Source organism: Lutra lutra, chromosome 16 (genome assembly GCF_902655055.1).
Source record: "Lutra lutra chromosome 16, mLutLut1.2, whole genome shotgun sequence".
In the NCBI taxonomy this organism is placed as follows: domain Eukaryota; kingdom Metazoa; phylum Chordata; class Mammalia; order Carnivora; family Mustelidae; genus Lutra; species Lutra lutra.
Window position 1 is genome coordinate 17,836,475 of NC_062293.1, and position 19,954 is coordinate 17,856,428.

General features: G+C 55.7%; 1 protein-coding gene across 2 annotated transcripts in view; it reads left to right on the top strand.

Moving 5' to 3' along the window:
• The window catches only part of MAP3K14 (mitogen-activated protein kinase kinase kinase 14), a 43,683-nt gene extending 24,372 nt beyond the window's left edge, over window positions 1-19,311 (top strand). For both annotated transcript variants that reach the window (XM_047706359.1, XM_047706360.1), the window contains exons 3-16: window positions 673-742; window positions 2,546-2,756; window positions 2,863-3,477; window positions 4,442-4,579; window positions 10,366-10,495; window positions 10,732-10,863; window positions 11,328-11,432; window positions 13,272-13,435; window positions 13,838-13,988; window positions 15,476-15,859; window positions 16,027-16,133; window positions 16,269-16,413; window positions 17,238-17,338; window positions 17,632-19,311. In XM_047706359.1, coding sequence (XP_047562315.1) covers window positions 673-742; window positions 2,546-2,756; window positions 2,863-3,477; window positions 4,442-4,579; window positions 10,366-10,495; window positions 10,732-10,863; window positions 11,328-11,432; window positions 13,272-13,435; window positions 13,838-13,988; window positions 15,476-15,859; window positions 16,027-16,133; window positions 16,269-16,413; window positions 17,238-17,338; window positions 17,632-17,796 — 2,618 coding nt within the window. In that variant the 3' untranslated portion in view covers window positions 17,797-19,311. The remainder of the gene's footprint in view (window positions 1-672; window positions 743-2,545; window positions 2,757-2,862; window positions 3,478-4,441; window positions 4,580-10,365; window positions 10,496-10,731; window positions 10,864-11,327; window positions 11,433-13,271; window positions 13,436-13,837; window positions 13,989-15,475; window positions 15,860-16,026; window positions 16,134-16,268; window positions 16,414-17,237; window positions 17,339-17,631) is intronic.
• Window positions 19,312-19,954: the final 643 nt, after the last annotated feature.

A 19,954-nucleotide genomic window follows, 5' to 3' on the forward strand; every position in this document is an offset into this window, starting at 1 on the left:
CCCCGCCCCAGAGAATGAACACCTGCTCTTCCGCCTGCGGGGCCTGGCACAGGGACATAGGCCAATGGGGGGTGGGGCCTGTCGGGTCGTCTCTGCTTCCACTCCCAGTACTTCTGCATGACTCGACATGGCGGCTGCCACCAGCGCCTGAGACTCCCGGGTGCCTGGCTGAGGCCAGAAGTGCTCCTCGCTACCCCCTGCCCTCCAAGGAGCTTTCTTGGGGTACAGCCTGGGGAGACGGTGGGCTTTTCCCACATATCCACATCCTTCCCCTGTCTTCCACTCCTGTCTGGCTGGCTTTTGAGGAGAGATGAGAGAATACAAATTAAAACCATGGGGGACGTGATGGCCCTAGTACACACATACGCATACGTAGATGGACATGACCGCTGACGTTTGTTGAGCCGTTACTATGTGCCGGCCGCCGCGTTGGGTGTGTTCCGTGGATCTCACTTAAGCAGCACAGATAGTGAAGCAAGGAGGGCACCCCTCAGCACCCTCTCTGCTCCTGTTCAGTGGGAAGGTGGGATGAGAGAAGCTGGCGCTGGCAGGGGGCGGGCCGGCCCGCAGATGGTCTGAGAAGGTATCCGTGAGACTCATCTTTCCTCAGCGCCCAGTTCCTGTTCTTCCTCTCCTTCCTGCTCATCTAACCTCTTGTCCTTCACTCGCAAGGTGAGAACAGCCAAGAGTTCAGCCCCACCTTTTCAGAGCGGATCTTCATCGCTGGGTCAAAACAGTACAGGTGAGGAGGCCAGCCCGCGTGGGACCCAGGGAACCGAAACCACGTCCTCCCTCCCCGGCTGCTCACCCGGGCCGCTCCCCAGTGACCTCTGGCTCCCTCCTCCAGCACCTGTGGTTGGGCTCTTGGAACCTGCCCAGGTTTTCCTGGCTGAACTGCTCTGTCAGCCAAAGGAGCTTTTCAAAAGCTTTTCACGGCGTGTGGATGACTGCCTCTGGGTCCTATCAGCTTGACAATTTATTTTTATTTTCCTCAGAGTCCTTGCTGCTCCCCCTTGTTTCCCATCAGCAGGGAGGGTGCTGGGAACAGGAGTGACTTTCCCGCTGGTGCGTGACCGCGAATGCAGGCGCCTAGGGGCCCGCTTCAACTGTGGGAGAAACCTGCTGGGGTCTTTTCTCCTGCGAGACACCTCCAAGGAGGGATGAGGGTTTGGAAACAGGAGTGGGGACCAACAGATTCGCAGCTGGGTGACCCACGGAAAGGAAGCCAGAGTGAGGCTCAGTCTGTTCCCAGGCTCCCCATCCCCAAAGATGATTTTTTTGGCCAGCTGCAGGTTGAACTCGAGACCGTTCCTGCCTCTACCAACAGGCAGACTTTTTTATCATTGGGATTTGGAAAGTGCTAGTGATAGAAAAAGGTTGTGGGGAAGGCTGCTGCCCTTGAACCAAGAATTGCTCAGTGTTTGATGAGAAGCCTTGCACTGTCCCCAGTGCCTTTTGGCCCAGGGTCGGGGGTTTCTGAGGGGCCGGAGCCAAAAGACCAGCTGCCTGAGAGCCCCTAGGCCTTTGGCAGCCCCTTAGGACTGGTGTGACTCTGCCTCCTTTGTGGGGGGCAGCAGTGAGGCCACAGGAGGGCAGCTGAGGCTGTGGTTTGCTGCACGGCCGTTCAGCAGCGGCCTTTTCAGACACTCATCTGTGGCTGGTGCCTTAATACCAAGAGCCAGCTTGTGTCCATGGTGGTAGGCAGTCTCTAGCCATCCGAGGAGGGAAGGCTCCCTGGTACCAGCCATCAGCCCAGACTTGTTTTTTGAGTTGTTCTTTTTTTTTAAGATTTATTTATTTCAGAGAGAGGGAGAAAGAGGGGGCACAAGCATGAGGGGGGCATGAGGGCAGAGAGAGAAGCAGCCTCCCCACTGAGCAGGGACCCTGGGATCCTGACCTGAGCCGAAGGCAGACGCTTAACCGACTGAGCCACCCAGGTGCCCCCATAGTGTCTGTGTTTATGCAGCAACTTACATTCCCAGAAACCAGGTGTCTCCAGGAACCAATGGGGGTGGAGGTGCCCAAACTCCCTGTCCCCCACCCAGAGGCTATGGAAACAAGCCCTTGTCAGAGCTGAGAATGCCCGCTGTGGAGTGCGGCCCTCCAAGTCCTATGTGCACCCCCACAGTCCCCCAGGACCTCTCCAGGGACAGCCCACCCTGGAGAGCAGTGAGGGAACCTTGTATCCACCCATTCCCACCGAAGAGCAGTGTGCACCCCATCACAGCCATGCGCCCCATTACGTTGGTAATAACTGTTGTGTGTTGGAAGCTTGCTTGGGGATTAGGTGCTGAGGTAGGCTTTTTAAGTCAGCACTTTCCTTTAAACCCCAGCTTCGTCTGCATGGCAGGAAATCCTATGCCCATTTTACAAATGAGAAAACTGAGGTTCCTTGGGCTTTAGGCACCTTCCCACATTCACACAAGCACTTGCCAAGCAGGGATCTGACCTCTGGGTCTCAAGGACTCTAACTGCAGTTACCTGAGCCGTTCCACCCCCCCTGCCTCCTCACGCTCTCAACATGCGTACCTGTCCCTTCTGACAGCCAGTCGGAGAGCCTTGATCAGATCCCCAACAATGTGGCCCATGCGACGGAGGGCAAAATGGCTCGTGTGTGTTGGAAGGGGAAGCGCCGCAGCAAAGCCCAGAAGAAACGCAGAAAGAAGAGCTCCAAGTCCCTGGCTCAGGCCGGAGTGGCCTTGGCCAAACCGCTCCCCAGAACCCCGGAGCAAGAGAGCTGCACAGTCCCCGTACAGGTGAGAGCCACCGCCACAGCCCAGATGCCAGGCTCACGGGGCCTTCGGCTTGGTGCCCGGGCCTCAGCTCTGGCCCTGTGTCCTAACACCTGTGTTTTCCCCACAGGAGGATGAATCCCCACTAGGCCCTCTGTATGTTAGAAACACCCTCCAGTTCACCAAGCCTCTGAAGGAGCCAGGCCTCGGCCAACTATGCTTTAAGAAACTCGAGGAGGGCCTACGGCCAGCCCTGCCTCGCTCAGAACTCCACAAACTCATCAGCCCCTTGCAATGTCTGAATCATGTGTGGAAACTCCACCACCCCCAGGATCTCGGCCCCTTGCCCCAGCCCGCTCACCCCTTCCCCTACAGCAGACTGCCCCATCCCTTCCCGTTCCACCCTCTCCAGCCCTGGAAACCTCACCCCTTAGAGTCCTTCCTAGACAAACTGACCTGTGTAGATAACCAGCAGCCCCTGTCTGGCCATCACCTGGGCAAACTGGCCCGTGCAGACAGTCAGAAGCCGGTGCCTGGCCCCCACCTGGAGCCCAGCTGCCCAGCCCACACCCCGCGGGAGAAGTTTTCCGTGGAAGAGTACCTTGTGCACGCTCTGCAGGGCAGCGTGAGCTCCGGCCGGGCCCACAGCCTGGCCAGCCTGGCCAAGACCTGGTCGGCAGGGGGTTCCAAGCCCCGGAAGCCTAGCCCTGAGACAGAAGACAGCGAGGGGGTTCTGCTGACAGAGGTAAGGGAGCCCCCACACACCTGCCCCCGGGGACCACCCACTCTGGGGCCAAGAGCAGCGGCTGGCAGTCAGGTGGGACCCGCCTGGGGGAAGGAGCCTCCCTGGAAACCTCCCAGATCCACTCACCTTGGTGGGGGGAGGGTCTTCACTCTCGATGGAAGTCACTTGTGCGCGTGACAACATGTCCGACAGTAGGAAAGTGCAAGGCTTTGGCAAGAGGCAGTATCCCCCACGCCACCTCCAGGTTGCTCTCAGGCCTTCTAGATGTTTCTATCTTGAGTTCTTCTGGTTGGTTAGCTCATTGTTGCTATCGCTCTCGTGTATGTGTCCATGAACACACGTGTGCGTGTGTGTGTTGTATCAGTGATGCGTATTCTGAGAAAAAGGAATTAGCTCTGTCAACCTCAGACGTTCACTCCCCACCCCCGCTATGAAAGACAAGGATTTTGCGCATCCGCACTAACCCTGAAACCTGCCTTCTCCCCCCACCCCAGTTCTCTGCTGGAGAGCTTTGTTAATCTTAAGTCATTTCAGCAGACTTAAATTTGGGGGCCTTCTTCCATCCATCTGTGACATGATCATTTGCCCCCTAGCCCTCTTCGCAGTCCTTCTCCCTCCTTTACCTTATAGCTCCTGAGCTATATTTTTTCAATGTCAAGGTTGTTGACAGTTCGTTTCTGTTCCACAACCACAAAGCCTGGGGAGAAGGATCTTTCGTCACAAGGATCAGCTAGACTTGGGCCACCCACAAAGCTCTCCTTTGCCTTCACCTTATGCCTGTGACCCCCGCTGGTCCTGCCCCTCCAGAGCCCTGCCTCAGACCTGGTGATTTTTTTGGTTATGAGGGCCCCACCCCTGCAGCCTGGCAAGAGGACTGCCACCCAGAGAGCCTTCCTCACTGTAACCCTTCGTCCCTCTGCTGCCCTGGCAAGTGACACGGGTCTCTCTCTCCTGCCAACCCCAGAAACTCAAGCCGGTGGATTATGAGTACCGAGAGGAGGTCCACTGGGCCACGCGCCAGCCCTGCCTGGGCAGAGGCTCCTTTGGAGAAGTGCACAGGATGGAGGACAAGCAGACCGGCTTCCAGTGCGCCGTCAAAAAGGTACGCGGAAAAAAAAAAGCTATGGCCGGGCTCTGGGAGCTGCAGCCTTTCTTGCGAGGGCAATCCTGGGGCAGCCGTGGTCTGACTTGTTAACGGAGGCTGGCTGTCGCTGGGCACCCTGGGGTCAGCTGGCCCCAGAAGGGAGCAGTGTCAGCCACATGTCCCGGCCTGGGAGCTGCATTTGGTATGCGTGCGTGTCGGAGTCTGCAAGTGCGTCCATGTCCTGGGCCGCTCCTGTTGCCAGGGCCTTCAGGGACAAGTCCAAACCTGGAAGGCAGTTGGCGTCGTGGGATTCATGTTGAGCTAAAACCCCTAAACTGCACAGTGGGGCGCTCGCACCTGAGCCAGAAGGTAATGACCAGAGCAGTAGCCTGTACCTAACAGGTGCCTCTTGCGTGAGGTGAGCACTGGGGAGTCAGATTTGATTTGGTTCCGGGCTCTGCCTCCCATTGGCAGGAATAAGAGATCTTGGGAGGTGGACATTATGAGGAAATGCGACTTACATCGAGAGACCCAGGCTTGTCTGTCTCCAGAGTTCAGCTGTGAACTTTAGGAAGGGGCTGGGGGAGAAGGCTCATGGTTCTAGGATTCAATGTAAGCAGCTCCAGCTCCCTCCAGCTCCAGCTCCCTCATTTCCCCAGTGATAGACCTAGAGACCAGAGAGGGTCGTGTGCCTCGCTTCAAGCCACACAGCAAGGCCTGGCACTGAGGCCTCCTTTGGTCAGGGGGCCCTGTCCGGGCCCCGCAGCAGAATGCAGACCTTGCTGTCGGGCCTACTCTCCTTCAGATGTCTTTTCTCCTACCCTGGCTCTCAGCTCCTTTGACCTTGTCCCCGGCCCAAACTCAGCCTCAGAGCTAGTGCCGAGGGCCGCAGGAGGCAGAAATGAGAAACCTTTCCCTGGGACACGTTCTTGGCTCACAATAAAGGGACATAAGCTAGTGCAGTGATGGATCTTGTTTTCAAGTGGGTTTTGTCAGGGACACTCTGCTCTCCAAGAGGAAAGAACACCAAGTAGCCAGACCAGGCTGGGCCCGCCCACTCAGGCCCCGTGCACAGGGGACACCACTGCTGTGGCTCTCGGCGCTGAGGACACACGTGGGGACATGAATCACCTGCCTTCCTTGGCTTGTGTGTGGGCCACGATGTTCAAGTCTGGGGGTTTGGGTCGCCGGGTAACAGGCCGGGAGGGGACTATCCGTAGGTATTACCCCAAACTTCAGACATACCCTGTCAAACCAGCAGGCTCCACCCTGGGCCAGAGCACAGTCTGGTAGTGCGCGGGTCAGCCTCCTCCCCTGGAAGCCAGGGCTCCGTGCCTGACCTCCTCAGCCGTAGGCCCACCCCACACACAGGCCACCGGAGAAGGCTCAGCTGTCCCTCCTGAGGGGCGGGTGGCAGGACAGTGAGAGTATGAAGCGTCCTGGAAACCCTGGCCCAGTGCTGGGGAGAGCTTAGTCACTGGGCTGCTCAGCTGTTGCCCTGCTGAGGTTCTCAGAGTCCAGGCAACAAGGTAAACAACCCTGATATAGTAGGAGAGGACAGATACTCCGTTTCTCACCTCCCCAAGGCAGGCGGAAAAGCTCCAGCCACACCAAGTGGGATCCCAATGCCGGACTGCTGCCCAGGCCCGCTCGAGCCGGCCGCTCTCAGAATCTGCCCACCGCCCCCTGTCCCCTACCCTGCCCCACCACCTCAAGTGGGATGGCTCTTGGATGGCCCGCACAGCTGCCAACAAGGCGGTCAGCGGGGGCTTGCGGGGAGCTGTGGGGCAGGCACAGGCGTCCTTTAGCATTTTAGCATTTTCAGCTGGAAGATTTGAAAAACAGTTCCCGGCTAAGAGGGTAGGGTTGGGGGAGGGGACAGGGATCAGAGGTCAGGGGGCACAGGGGGTCAGAACAAGTCTGTGCACCCTCCTCCAGTGTTCCCTGAGGAGGACCCAGCACGTGGTACAACAGCACTTCCTTGGTCCTCCTTCTAGAACATCAGTGGCCTCAGGTCGGATGCCAGTTGGCCCTGAGTCCAGAGTTTAATGTAGGGGGTTTTGTTTTTTAAGGTTTTGTTTGATCTTTTAATCACAAATAAACATAGGCCCATTATAAAATAATCCAGAGGATATCCCAAAACACAAAAGTCTCCCTGTTCCCCAATCCATTCGCAGAGGTACCTGCCCTTTGACTTTTTAGACTTGATTTTATATATGTATATATATTTATATTTATATGAACATATAATTTATTTTTAAAAGATTTTATTTGAGAGAGAGCAGGGGGAGGGGGAGACACAGATGGAGAGAGAGAAGCTGACTTCCCGCTGAGCAGGGAGCACAGTGCAGGGCTCGATCTCAGGACCCTGAGACCATGACCTCAACTGAAGGCAGACGCCCAACCGACTGAGCCACCCAGGCGCCCCATAAACATGTAGTTTCTTTTAGTAAAATGAGATTGTACTCTAGAGGCCGTGCCATGTTTTTCATGTAATAGTAGATCATGGTCACATTTCCTTTTTTGGTACAAAGACAGCTCTCTAGTGCTTTTCCTCAGCCAGTGCAGAAGTCAGTGGGTGAAGTTACAGAACGCATGAGCTCCTGGAACTCTGTTCTGTGGCATACTTGTATGTGGTGTGTGTGTACACACACATCTGGCTCAAGCGCGGAGTTCTGGAAGCTTCCTTTTGGCTCTGCCACTGATCTGGGTTAGTGTGGCCTTGGCCAGATCCAGCCAGCTGTTACCAAGCCCACCGTGCCAGGGGCTGGACACGGAAGGGCAGAATCCATGCACCTGCCCCAAACGAGCTGCGGGTATAATGGGGGAGGGACATTTCAGTGGCCTAAAGGTGGTAGAAGCCGCCATCAGCAAGGTACATGAGTGAGGGTAGCCCGGACACATGTTGAGGAAGTAGACCCAGGACTAAGGGGAGAATAGCTCCATGGTGAGGAATAAGGGGGGAGCCCTCTGTTCATTGGACTCCTATGGGCCCCGTACTGTGTTTTCACCTATTTTATGTTCCTGAGATCTTTAAAAGAATATACAGAATCGTGATTATGGATGAAATAAAATGGATACAAATACTAAAGAGGGGAGACTCTCAAGAAGGAGAAATCAATGCCCAGGGTCAGCATGCAGGCCGCTAAGCTAAGGGAGGTGGCTTGTGGATTTGGCAGCTAGGTAATGGCCGACCACACTTCCCCCCCGGGGTATGCTCGCTCCTGAATAGATGTGGGGGAGGAAAAAAACAAAACAAAACAAAACAAAAAACAGTCTGGATATAAAAGCTTTGACTCCTGGAAAGGGCTTCAGTGGAGCAGGGTAGCTGGCAGGTCTGGAGTCAGGCTTCCCTAACCAAAAATCCCACCTCTGAGACTGCCAGTGACCTTGGGCAAGTCACTTGTCTGGACTTCAGTTTCCTTGCCCCACAGGCTGTTGTAAGATGCAAACACTGATGCTTACAAAGCGCTTAGAACCGGACCCGGTGTGTGTGAAGAGGGCAGTAAATACTAGTTTGGGGGGAGGGGTATTTATTGATTTATTTTAGGGAGAGCACATGTGTGCGTGCGTTCAGACGCATGCGCACACACACACACCACGCAGGGGTGGGGGGGGGCAGAAGGAGAGGGAGAGAGAATCCCAAGCAGACTTCCCCCTGAGTGCAGGCTCCATCCCAGGACCCCAGTGAGGGCACTGAAGTCCAGGGATGAGCAGGAAGGCCAGGTGCATTCTCCCCACCCCCTCAGGGCTGTCCTTTCTGCTTGCTCTCCCTAATGCACATTATATTTTGAAGTGTCCCCTCTGACCCCCTTGTATCTGGGTTTGTTTGTTTTTTTTCAAAGATTTCTATTTTTAAGTAATCTCTATGCCCCACATTGGGACTTGAACTTACAACCCTGAGATTAAGGGCCTCACACTACCCACCGAAGAGAATGTTTTTAACATTGTTTTAACATTACTGGGGCACTCCCAAGGACTTAGGGATGTCTTCCTAGTTAAAGCAGAGGTTCTCAAATGTTCTTCGCAACCCTTAGTGTCAGTCATTTTTCATGGCATCCCAGGTCAAAACAAGTCCCTGAAAGTTCCGTGTACTGAGTAATTAGGTCACACAGTAGTGTTTAGCCTGACAACTTGGTGGTCATTTGAATAACGATGTACATAAGTGAAAAGAAAAATTTTTCTTCTGTTCAAAACCTTATTTACTTATGGGATGTATGCCTCGGTGGGCACTGCACAATTCTCAAATTTTGAAATCTGACTAGACACCCTCGCCTTCCTTTCCTGCTCCACGTTATCCCCCCTGAAGTACTTAGATCACAGCAGCCTCCAGAAACCCAGCTCCCTAAAGACTGGAGCACAAGCTGATGCCGAAACCGAACCGTCTGGAACTAGTAGTTTGCATGATGCCTCACAGCCAGCCATCACACTGTTTCCCTCCACTGCCAAACACTGCAGTGCCGGGCGGAGTCCTCTGGGGTGCCCCAGACTGTCCCCACTCGCCCTGCAGGAGCCAGAGAGTTAAAGACAGTGCCTAACCCAAGTCCTGAAGGGCGAATTCTTTCCAGCTCAGGTTCAGAGCTGGAAACACTGACAAAGAGTCAAAGTTTATGCGAGTTGATGAACCAAACCAGATACTCTGTAACCAGAAGACATTTTCCACTGATAGGCGAAAGTCCAAAAGCGCAAAAGCCCCACCTCGGCAGATCTCCTGCCGAGTCAGCAGGTCTCCCAGCCAAGCCCCGCCAGGTCCTGAGTGATTTCTTCCAGGCTCGTTTGGTTGCCGTGGGCGCCCCCTGGTGGTGCCTCTGAAGGCTAACACGGAGAACCAGCGCCCGCCAGAAAGGAGGACACGGCTCTGTTAGGAATACTAAGTGTTTAATAAGCTGCTCTTATCTGAGCTGGAGGAAGGGGGTGCCTACATTTTCTGAGCACCTATGGGTTGTCAGGCCTGGTGCTGAATATCATCCTTCCAAATCCTCACTCTACGCGGGAGCAGATACCACTGTCACCACCGTTTGCCTATGCAAAGAGAGTTTAAGGGAAGTGATCTACCTTTGGAAACGGCCAAGCCAGAGTCTCTCGTCTAGGATGTTTGTGTCCCAGGCCTATTTTTTCCTGCCATACTATGCTGGCCCCTACACAGAGGAGTTTGTGGTCCCTGCAGGAGGGGCCTTGACCAAGCCCCTCCCCCTGAGAAGCCTCATCTTAGGCCCAGATCCTGGGGAAACAGCTGCAAACAGAATAAACAAGCATTGCTCCGTCTACATGGACATTTTCGTCCTCAGGGGAAAAGACAAATAATTCCGAGCTGAGAAAAGTGCTGAGAAGGGTGCTGACAAGAGCCAGGATCTTGGCTACATCGGCTCTGGCTACAGATACGATGGAAACCCGGCCTCTGGGGAAAATAGATGTGGATGTTGATAAACAAAAGGTCCCACGTCCTAGAAATGGCCCAGCCATTTGGGCTGGGGGGGGGGGAAGTTCTGTGTTTGGCAGATTTGAGCGTGGGCAGCATGCCAGGGGCCTGGATAAGGGTTGTAATTTTTTGTGTGATTCTAAGTGTTTCCACACACATCCGCAGTGCAGAACTTTAACCAACTACTAGAAATTGAACATGACCCCCAGGGTGCACAGTTTAGTCTCTGAGGGTCCAGTGGGCCCACCAGGGCCCTGCCTGGCCTCAGAATCGACACGGGAACGGGGGGGATTGGGAGTCTCCCTGCAGGGAGGGTCCTGCCAGGATGCTAGGGAAACAGCCTGGGCACCCACCCTGACTCACAGCTACCTCTGGGCCCCGCCAGGTGCGCATCGAAGTGTTTCGGGCAGAGGAGTTGGTGGCATGTGCAGGATTGACTTCCCCCAGAATCGTCCCTTTGTATGGAGCTGTGAAGGAAGGTCCTTGGGTCAACATCTTCATGGAACTGCTGGAAGGTAGGGAGCCAGGCGCCACTCTTTCCCCCTCGCAGCTCAGAGCCAAGACTTGGGGTTTTCCCGGGTCTTGACCAGGTTGACCTTGGTCCCCACTTACTCCATTTTTAACCTCTTGACCCTGTGACGTGGGCAGAAAAGGCCTACTTTCCCACCACCTGCCCTGGGAAGTCCTTTGTCCTTGGCCTGCCTACAGGCCTGGAAATGCCCCATGTAGAGACTGGCTGTTGGTCTCCTAGGTGGCTCGCTGGGCCAGCTCATAAAGCAGAAGGGCTGTCTGCCGGAGGACCGGGCCCTTTACTACCTGGGCCAGGCTCTGGAAGGGCTGGAATACCTCCACACCCGAAGAATTCTGCACGGAGATATCAAAGGTGAGGCTCACCCCCCAACCACTCTGGTCCCCAGTGGGCTCCTTCCTTACCTCACCCTTCCCAATCCTTCTGGGCCTGCCTGGCCATCCCCCGTGGCAGGGCCTGAGTCAGGCTGGGAAGGGCAAGTATGTTTCCCAAGCCCTCAGCCGGACACCGTAGTCGCCAGTGGGCACCGCTGCCCACACAGCTCCTCTGTCTTGGTGACCACTGGGGGAGGGTGGGGACAGCAGAGTTGAGTGGCAGCATCCCAGGAGTAAACTCTATCCCTGTACCCCAGACACTGCCTGCTGCCTGCCTCTAGCCGGAACCGATAACACTCTTGCCTTCCTCATGAGGAAGGACACTCAGCAGAAGCAGCAGCTGCCACTTGGGGTCAGCCAGCAGCAGCCTCACTGGAGGTCCTGATTGGGCTGGGGCCGGAAGTGACTCACCTGTTCCTCTTCTTCTCTGGGGTGGCCTGGCAGCTGACAATGTGCTCCTGTCTAGCGACGGGAGCCGTGCCGCCCTCTGCGACTTCGGCCATGCTGTATGCCTTCAACCTGATGGCCTGGGGAAGTCACTGGTCACCGGTAAGCCCCGCCCCCCACCACCCTCCCCATCCTTGACTCAGCATTGGCCCCATATCTTCTCCCGTGCTTTCTCTAAGAGCAGTCAGAGACGGGAGCCCATTTTGTCCTCCATTATATTTCAGCCCCTCAACAATAGGTCTTCTCCGTGGAGCCCCCATGGCTCCAACCCACTTGTACCGCCTATTTGGGGAGCTGTGCTCCCAGCCTGTGGCCTCAGCCCTCCTGGGCCTCTGAGCAGAGTTTCTGGAAGCACAACAGGATGGCTGACCCAGGGGCCTAGGCTCTGTAGCTGGAGAAATGCTTGTTTTTAACTCACAGTTTTCTGATTTTTTTTTAATTTTTATTTATTTATTTGACAGATCACAAGTAGGCAGAGAGGCAGGCAGAGAGAGAGGAGGAAGCAGTCTCCCCGCTGAGCAGAGAGCCCGATGCGGGGCTCGATCCCAGGACCCTGGGATCATGACCTGAGCCGAAGGCAGAGGCTTTAACCCACTGAACCACCCAGGCACCCCCAGTTTTCTGATTATTAAAATAATCCACATCCACTGTAAAATTTTTGGCAATTATAGAGTTACATGCTATAGAAGAGGAGGAGAAAAGGAGCCTCCACACTCCTCTTGCCCAGAGAGACAATCATGAACATTTTAAGTAATTCCTTCCAGGTCAACGTTTTTCTTTTTTAACCCTGTACGTAGTTAAGGCCGATATAACCCAGTTTTGTGCCCTGCTTTTTTCATTTATAGCATTAAGCATAAAATTATTTCTTCCTGGGCGCCTGGGTGGCTCAGTGGGTTAAAGCCTCTGCCTTCGGCTCAAGTCATGATCTCAGGGTTCTGGGATCAAGCCCCGCACCGGACTCTGCTCAACGGGGAGCCTGCTTCCTCCTCTCTCTCACTCTGCCTGCCTCTCTGCCTACTTGTGATCTCTAATAAATAAATAAAATCTTTAAAAAAAAAAATTATTTCTTCCTGACCAAAAGAAAAAGTCTTTTAGAAGTGATTCAGTTATTAAAGGACTGTGTTGGTAATTCTGAAGAAACAGACTGAAGACGGATCCCTGCCTGTCACTTTAAAATAACTAGTGGGGTTTTTAAATTTTATATTTCTATTTTAGAAATTATTACAAGAATAATTTCTATTCTAAAATCTTTTGCAGAAAGTAGAACAAAGCAAAAATAAAAAATACAAATCACCAGAGGGGGAAAGAAAATCTTCACATTTGGTATTGATCCTTCTAGTTTTCTATGCATTAAAGTTTTCTTTTTTTTTTCTCTTCACTCACTAAAACTTCAGAAACATCAAACCATTAATTAGTCTCCTACAACCTAATTTTCAATGCCCAGGGCCCTCCCCTTTTTTATTTTTTTTTTATTTTTTTTAAAAATATTTTATTTATTTGACAGACAGAGATCACAAGTAGGCAGAGAGGCAAGCAGAGCGAGAGGAGGAAGCAGGCTCCCCGCAGAGCAGAGAGCCCGATGCGGGGCTCGATCCCAGGGCCCTGGGATCATGACCTGAGCCCAAGGCAGAGGCTTAACCTACTGAGCCACCCAGGCGCCCCGGCCCTCCCCTTTTTTAAAAAAAAAGTATTCTAAGGATGGGGTCCATAGGGTCGAGTCCCTGTTTTGAGTGATACAGCCTTTGTACCAGTTCCCAGCGGGGCCCCTGACTTAGCTTACCCCCTGGCAAGTTTGGTCTAGAAGCTTCCTCTCTATTCAAGGTACTTGAACAGAGACAAATTCCAGGTATTTCAGGAATGGGCTGGGGGTGGGGGTCACTGCCAAGGCTGTTGCCCGTCCGAGTTCACAGTTGGCTTTCTGGTCTCCCACTGTCTTCCCAGGGGACTACATCCCGGGCACGGAGACCCACATGGCCCCAGAGGTGGTGATGGGCCAGCCCTGTGACGCCAAGGTGGACGTCTGGAGCAGCTGTTGCATGATGCTGCACATGCTCAACGGCTACCATCCGTGGACCCAGTACTTCAGGGGGCCGCTCTGCCTCAAGGTCAGTGCCAGCGCCTGGGAGGGTGAAGACGGAGACCCAGCCTCGGGCTTGCGGTGGCCTCGGTCTGGGCTGCTCTTTGGCGGCAGATGGGAACAGGAAGAAGCCTCATCCTAAATGTGGGGTCCTGACTCAAATACTTGCCACCCAAGTCTGTGGGCTCCAGGGGAGAGCCTAAGGGAGGGATCCCCTCAAGTTCATGGCAGGTTGGGCCTTGCCGCCTGACCCTGTCCCGGTCTGCCCGACCCCCTTCTTCCCTTTCCTTGGCAAAGTCCCAGCCTTCTCCAGTCTTTATGACCAACTCCAGCACCACAGGTTAGGGGAGAGTGGAGAAGAGCCAGAACAGGAAGCTGGGTGCTGGGAGTAAGGGGAGACAGGCCGCACATGTCGCCTTCTGACCCACAGATCGCCAGCGAGCCCCCGCCTGTGAGGGAGATCCCGCCCTCCTGCACCCCGCTCACTGCCCAGGTCATCCAGGAGGGACTGAGGAAAGAGCCTGGCCGCCGGGCCTCTGCGGTGGAGCTGGGGGGAAAGGTCAGCCAGGCGCTGCACCACGGTAAGAGTCTGCCACTGGCTGCAGCTGGGGGAGAGGTGACAGTGTGGTGTTGTGGTCAGGGCAAGGTACTTGACCTCTGAGCACCTTGGTGGCCTGGATGTCTCCATCTAAAGCATGGGAATGACACCCACCATGGGCTTGTTGGAAGACCAGTGGTGAAGAGAAGTGCTCTGTGCTGTGCCTCGATGCTCAGCCAATGGGGGCCAGAGACTACAACATGGAGAGGGGGGATTGATCTGATGAGGAATCAGTGACTGTGAGATAAAGCCAGGTGGCACTTCCCAGCCAGTCAGTGAGAAAAGGCAGAAAGTCAGTAGCACCCAGTGGCGGGGAGGGTGTGCGGCAGGGGCCCTTAGCTCTGCTGGAGGACACCTCGCAGCATGCAGGCCAACATCTGCACACGTGACCTGTGAGTCGTTTATGGGAGAGGAGGAGGGTGCAGGGGCACATCCCTTCCCGGGAGCTCAGAGGGGCCAAGGGCAAGGGGTGGCGCACGGGGTGTGTCCCATGGAACTCCGCAGGGCAGTGAAAGAAAGTGTTCTCAGAGTAGCCTGGCGGGATTTTCAAACTGTGGTGCTGGAAAAATGGACAGAGCGAGGCCTAGAACACAATCCCTTTTTTGTAAACTAAATATTAATAAAAACAACATACACTTTGCAGAAACATAATTAGACCCTAAGGGACACATCAAACATAATAGAATGTCACTGGGAGGCTGGCAAGGGAAAGGCAGTGGTTATGGGGATCACGGGAATAAACAAAACAGGAGAGAGACCTCACACACACACCCCAAACACAGATGAGCTGCCCCCCCGCCCCCCGCACTTTAGAGCAATAGTCCTTCGGGAAAGACTGACTGTTGCAGGGGGTGGGTGGTTAAGAGAGATGAAGGGGGCAGGAGGAGGTCAAGGAGGCCAGTTTACATGGGAACTTGAAGTCGCTGTGACCTCAGGGCTGTTTTTTATTTTGTTTTATTTTATTTTTTAAAGATCTTATTTATTTCACAGAGAGAGATCACAAGTAGGCAGAGAGGCAGGTAGAGAGAGAGGGGGAAACATTCTCCCTGCTGAGCAGAGAGCCCGATGCGGGGCTCAATCCCAGGACCCTGGGATCATGACCTGAGCCGAAGGCAGAGGCTTTAACCCACTGAGCCATCCAGGTGCCCTAGGGCTTTTTCTTAAATCTTCTCTTTACTAGTGACAGAGTCCTTTCCTGCAGCCATTGCTGTCATTTTAAATTTATGATTGTTACCTAGAAGGAAGATGGAATAGATAGAAATATTGTCGTATTCCCATTGTGGAAGGCCATTCTATGGAAGGGGCCTCCTCCAAGGCCACACAGCGCCCTCCTAAATTGTGTCCCTTAGTGGGACCAGAGTTCTCCCTCGCTGCTTGCTCCCAGCCCTCTGCTCAGGAAGGGCCACCTGGTCCGGCCCAGAGTCTGGGCTGGCCTGTTTTCCACCTCACCAAGCATGCTCTGTTTTGCAGTGGGAGGTCTGAGGAGCCCTTGGAGGGGAGAGTGCAAAGAGCCAAGACATCCGCCGCCACACCCAGCCCAGGCACTGCCCAGCCAAGGCCACTCTCCCCGGACCCCGGAGACCCCGCATGCCCAGCTGAGGGAGCTCTCGCCTGGGACTCCGGGGCCCCAGCCAACTGAGGACACGACAGGCGGGGCCCCTCAGCTCCAACCTCCACTACCCCCAGAGCCTCCGGAGCGGAACAAGTCTCCGAGCCTGAACTGGGGCAAGGAGGAGTTTGGGACCTGGGAGCCATTGCCTCTGTCCTCCCTGGACCCGGCCCCTGTGAAAAACCCCAGCTCAATGGAGAGGAAGGCAACGCTCCCTGAACAGGAGCTGCAGCAGCTGGAAATGGGTACGGGCAGCCATGGCCGCGGCCCCCGGGTCCCCGGGCACAGGCCCGGACCTCCGCCAGGGCCTGTGCATCTGCCCCCGGAGGTCCGCTCCTGCAGTCCAAGCGGCCAGACACACAGACAAGCCATCCGCTCCCGGTTGACAGCCATCCTCTACGTCTCTCTGCAGAACTATTTCTGAACAGCCTGTCCCAGCCCTTTTCGCTGGAGGAGCAGGAGCAAATTCTCTCGTGCCTCAGCATTGACAGCCTCTCTCTGTCCGACGACAGTGAGAAGGTAAGCTGGCCGCGGACCCTTTGTGTCCCACTGGTGAGTGGGCTACATGCGAGCAGTGGTAAAGGGAGGCTGAAGGGAATCACCCCTTCCTTTCGGAGGGGCTCCCCACCAGAGTCGCACCCGCTGTCATTTCAGAACCCATCAAAGGCCTCCCAGAGCTCGCGGGACACCCTGAGTTCTGGCGTGCACTCGTGGAACAGCCAGGCCGAGGCTCGCAGCTCCAGCTGGAACATGGTGCTGGCCCGGGGGCGGCCCACTGACACTCCGAGCTATTTCAACGGTACAGCCCAGCTCTCGCCTACTCAGCCGCTCCACGAGACCTGAGCCACCTGGGGCTGGGGAGTCCAAGGGAGTTTAGGTCTCCCTTCCCCTGGCAGGCTATGGGGGAGGAAGGCTCCTGGTGCCCAGACTGGAGTGGCCATTAGGTTGGTTTAGAGCAAAGGCCCTCTCTGATTGGCCAACAACCTTTCCTGGTCAGGCAGCGAAGGCCCATTGCCTCCATGGGCTGCTGATGGAGTTCCAGAAGGCCCCTCGCTGGGGGCACAAAGCAGTCTCTCCTGGCCTGGAGTCAAGAAATAATGTCTTCCGAAGGGAAACAAGGAACAAGATAAGAATCAGCATCTCCTCTGGAATTTCAAGTCCTAAGACGAGATATTTCCCAGCGTGTCTGCGTAGGTTACGCTGTGATTTGGATAGAATGAGGGTTTCAGCAGCTCCCTGTTCCCCGGCTCTTCCTAGCACCGGTGTGACATGTAGCCTCAGGCCCCCATGGCCTTGCCGATGGCCTCTCCAACTCACAGAACGTTACAGCCTGAGTTGACCGCAAGCTAATTTAAGAGTCTGCGTTTCCACTTCCGTTCTGCTTTGTGTGCATGTTGGAATACTAGTTCCCCAAAAGAGCCAACCTTAGCTCTTTGTGTTGTGTAAGCCCAGTTCTAGGGTTGACAGAAAATTACCAGGAGGAGCCAGCAGGTGTGTGACATTAGGGCCACTCCAGCCTAAATGTTACGTCAGCTTCCTCATGGCTGTCCTGTGTCCCTCTGCCTGGGGCTTCATAGGGAGCCACCGGCCACTCCGCTGACCGTCACCTTGCCTGCCTTCTAGGTGTGAAAATCCAGATACAGTCTCTCAATGGCGAACACCTGCACATCCGGGAGTTTCACCGGGTCAAGGTGGGGGACATCGCAACTGGCATCAGCAGCCAGGTAAGGGGGCAGGTACATGCTGACTTAGAGCCTGTGTACCTGGCCGAGCCCTTTGGGAGGAATAAGGAGAACTGGCATGTAGGGAGTGGCTGGCTTCAGATCTCCCCCGAGGTCCCAGGGCAGGCTGGGCAGTGGCAATGGAAGGTCCTCAGGACCTACACTTGGGCCGGATGAACCTCTCGGAATCCTCTAGGCCTTCAGGCTTAGCTGGCGGGAGACCTCAGCAGGCACCTCTAGGCAGCCTCTGAGCCCCGTGCCACAGTCTCAGACTCACTGGTCTGCTCTGCCCCCAGATCCCGGCCGCAGCCTTCAGCTTGGTGACCAAGGACGGGCAGCCCGTGCGCTATGACATGGAGGTGCCGGATTCGGGCATTGACCTGCACTGCACCCTGGCCCCTGACGGCAGCTTTGCCTGGAGCTGGAGGGTCAAGCACGGCCAGCTGGAGAACAGGCCCTGAGCTAGCCTCCCACCGCTGACTCCACTCCGAGGGAGGCAGCCGCCTCATCGGTGCTTGGCTCTGCCCCTGGCACCCGGGCTCAGCCTGCTCCCAGGGACCTGCCACCCCCTGGCTCAGTAGGGGGACAAGGTTGTCCCGTGCCCTGCCTGACCCCACCAGGAGAGCACCCTGTGCCCACATGGGGAGGAGGAGGGCAGCAGGAGACCACTTCCCGTAAGTGGGGAGTGAAAAGGGTCTGTTCTGCTCTGGTCCCCGTGAGCTGGCCTGACCTATTTGGATCAGTGGCCCCTTGCTGGCTGTCAGGGGAGCGTAGCTTCCGGCCTGGGTCGGGAAGGAGTGGGCAAGTCCCTCAGCCTCCGAGCAGATGGGAGGCTGTCGAGTGTCTGAGGACCCACACCCAGGTCTGGTACAGGAGCGGACCAGCATCTGTACCTACCGTGGGGTGAACGCGGAGCCCTCTGACCCCCTTGTGTTGCCATCGAAGCCTCTTTTTGATCTAGGAACTTTGCCGACAGGGTCAGGGACTCCTGACGCTGGGAAGTCTTCCTAGGAGACCACGGCACAGCATCAGGGCATAGCAACATAGGTCCGGAGCCGGACTCAGCTTCCGCCAGGACCACAGGTGTCTAAGTGAAATGGTTCTCAGTCCCCAAGCACGTGTCCCGTCGCTGCTAGCCACCAGTCTCTCCCAGAGCAGCAGGCCTTGAGCCGTGGCTACAGACCCGGCATGGCCCATGGCTCACTGGCCCTCTGCCCTCTGCCCTCTCGGTCTGTCCGAGTGAAGGGTGGCAGGAGCCCAGCCCACTAGGAGCTGGGCCTACAGACGGGCCTACAAGCGGGCTGTGATCCGTGTGCAAGAAAGTGGCAGGCGCTGGCGCTCCTGTCCCCTCCCGGCAGTGGCTTTAGACATCATGCACCCCAGTTTCCTGAGACACAGCCTGGGCCTCACACTCACCCTGGCCCTGCCGTGCCCCTCTCTTCGGGGGGGCATTGCCAACCGCACTTTGCACTCTGATGACCTCAAAGCACTTTCACGGCTGCCCTCCAGGAGGGCAGGTCGGTGGCTCTGCACGCACATCAGCAGGCTGGGAGATGGGGTGAAGGGATTCGAATCTTGACCTGTCTCCATGCACATGACCCCTCAAACCTCCGGATTTCTTTAAGATGAGCCCCCCCACGCCATACCCCATTACCCCAGCCCAGTCTCTTCTTCGATGGGGGGGGCTGATCAGGACTCATGTAGCATTAATCAACTGTGAATCCTTGTGTGGGGGCTGGCTAGCCTCTGCTCCTGGAGGTGAGGGGTGTCCCCTGGGAGTTCTCCTCGGGGAGAAGCTCATCCCGGTTTCTTGCCAAAGTGGCCTCTGTCCAGCTATCCACATGAAGCCATTCTGCTCCCCAGGGAGAGACACCCCCCCACCACCAGCCCCCAGCACGTGAAGAGCTGCAGCCTTTCCGTACTGCAGAGTTTGGGTGGTACTCTTTGTAAGCAATAAAGTTTGGGGTGATGACAAATGTGTTAGGCCGTGGCTGTCCCCACTCTCGCCTTCCTGCTTTCGGAACCTCAGATCCTAACAGCTGCCTCCCTTTGCTTTCTTGGTGGCACCTTCTCACTTCTGCCATTTATTTTGGGGAAGAACTGTTTACAACCCTTGAATGAGGTCCCTCTTCCCACCACCCCTCCCAGTGGGCGCTTCCAATCCCACTTTTGGCCTATCAATTCAGACCAGTTAGCCAAGATATCCCACCCGGTGGCAGTAGGGAAGTCCCTGGCCAAACACTGCCAGGCTGAGGAGGAAAGGGCGCCAAGACCTGGGCGATGGTTGGCCGTGGAGAGGTGGGGGGTGTACCAGGAGCCTGGAATGAATACGGCCCCATCCTCTCCTGTCCCTGAGGCCTGGCTTCCAAGGAGCGGAACTGGGAGCCAGCTGAGACTCCCACCCCTGAGCTAGCAGAGATGACTTTCCAGGACAGGCGCCCTTCTGAGGATGGAAGCTACTTGGGGGGGGCGGTTCACGTCTGGCTCCACACCCCCTGAAGCCTTGCTCAGGTAGCTGTGTGCACGAGGGCACATGCAGACCTTGGGGTGCAGGCTGCAAGTTCGAGGTTCAGCGGCTTCCCCCCAGGAAGGGGCAGGTGCTAAGGCCATCCAAGCTTA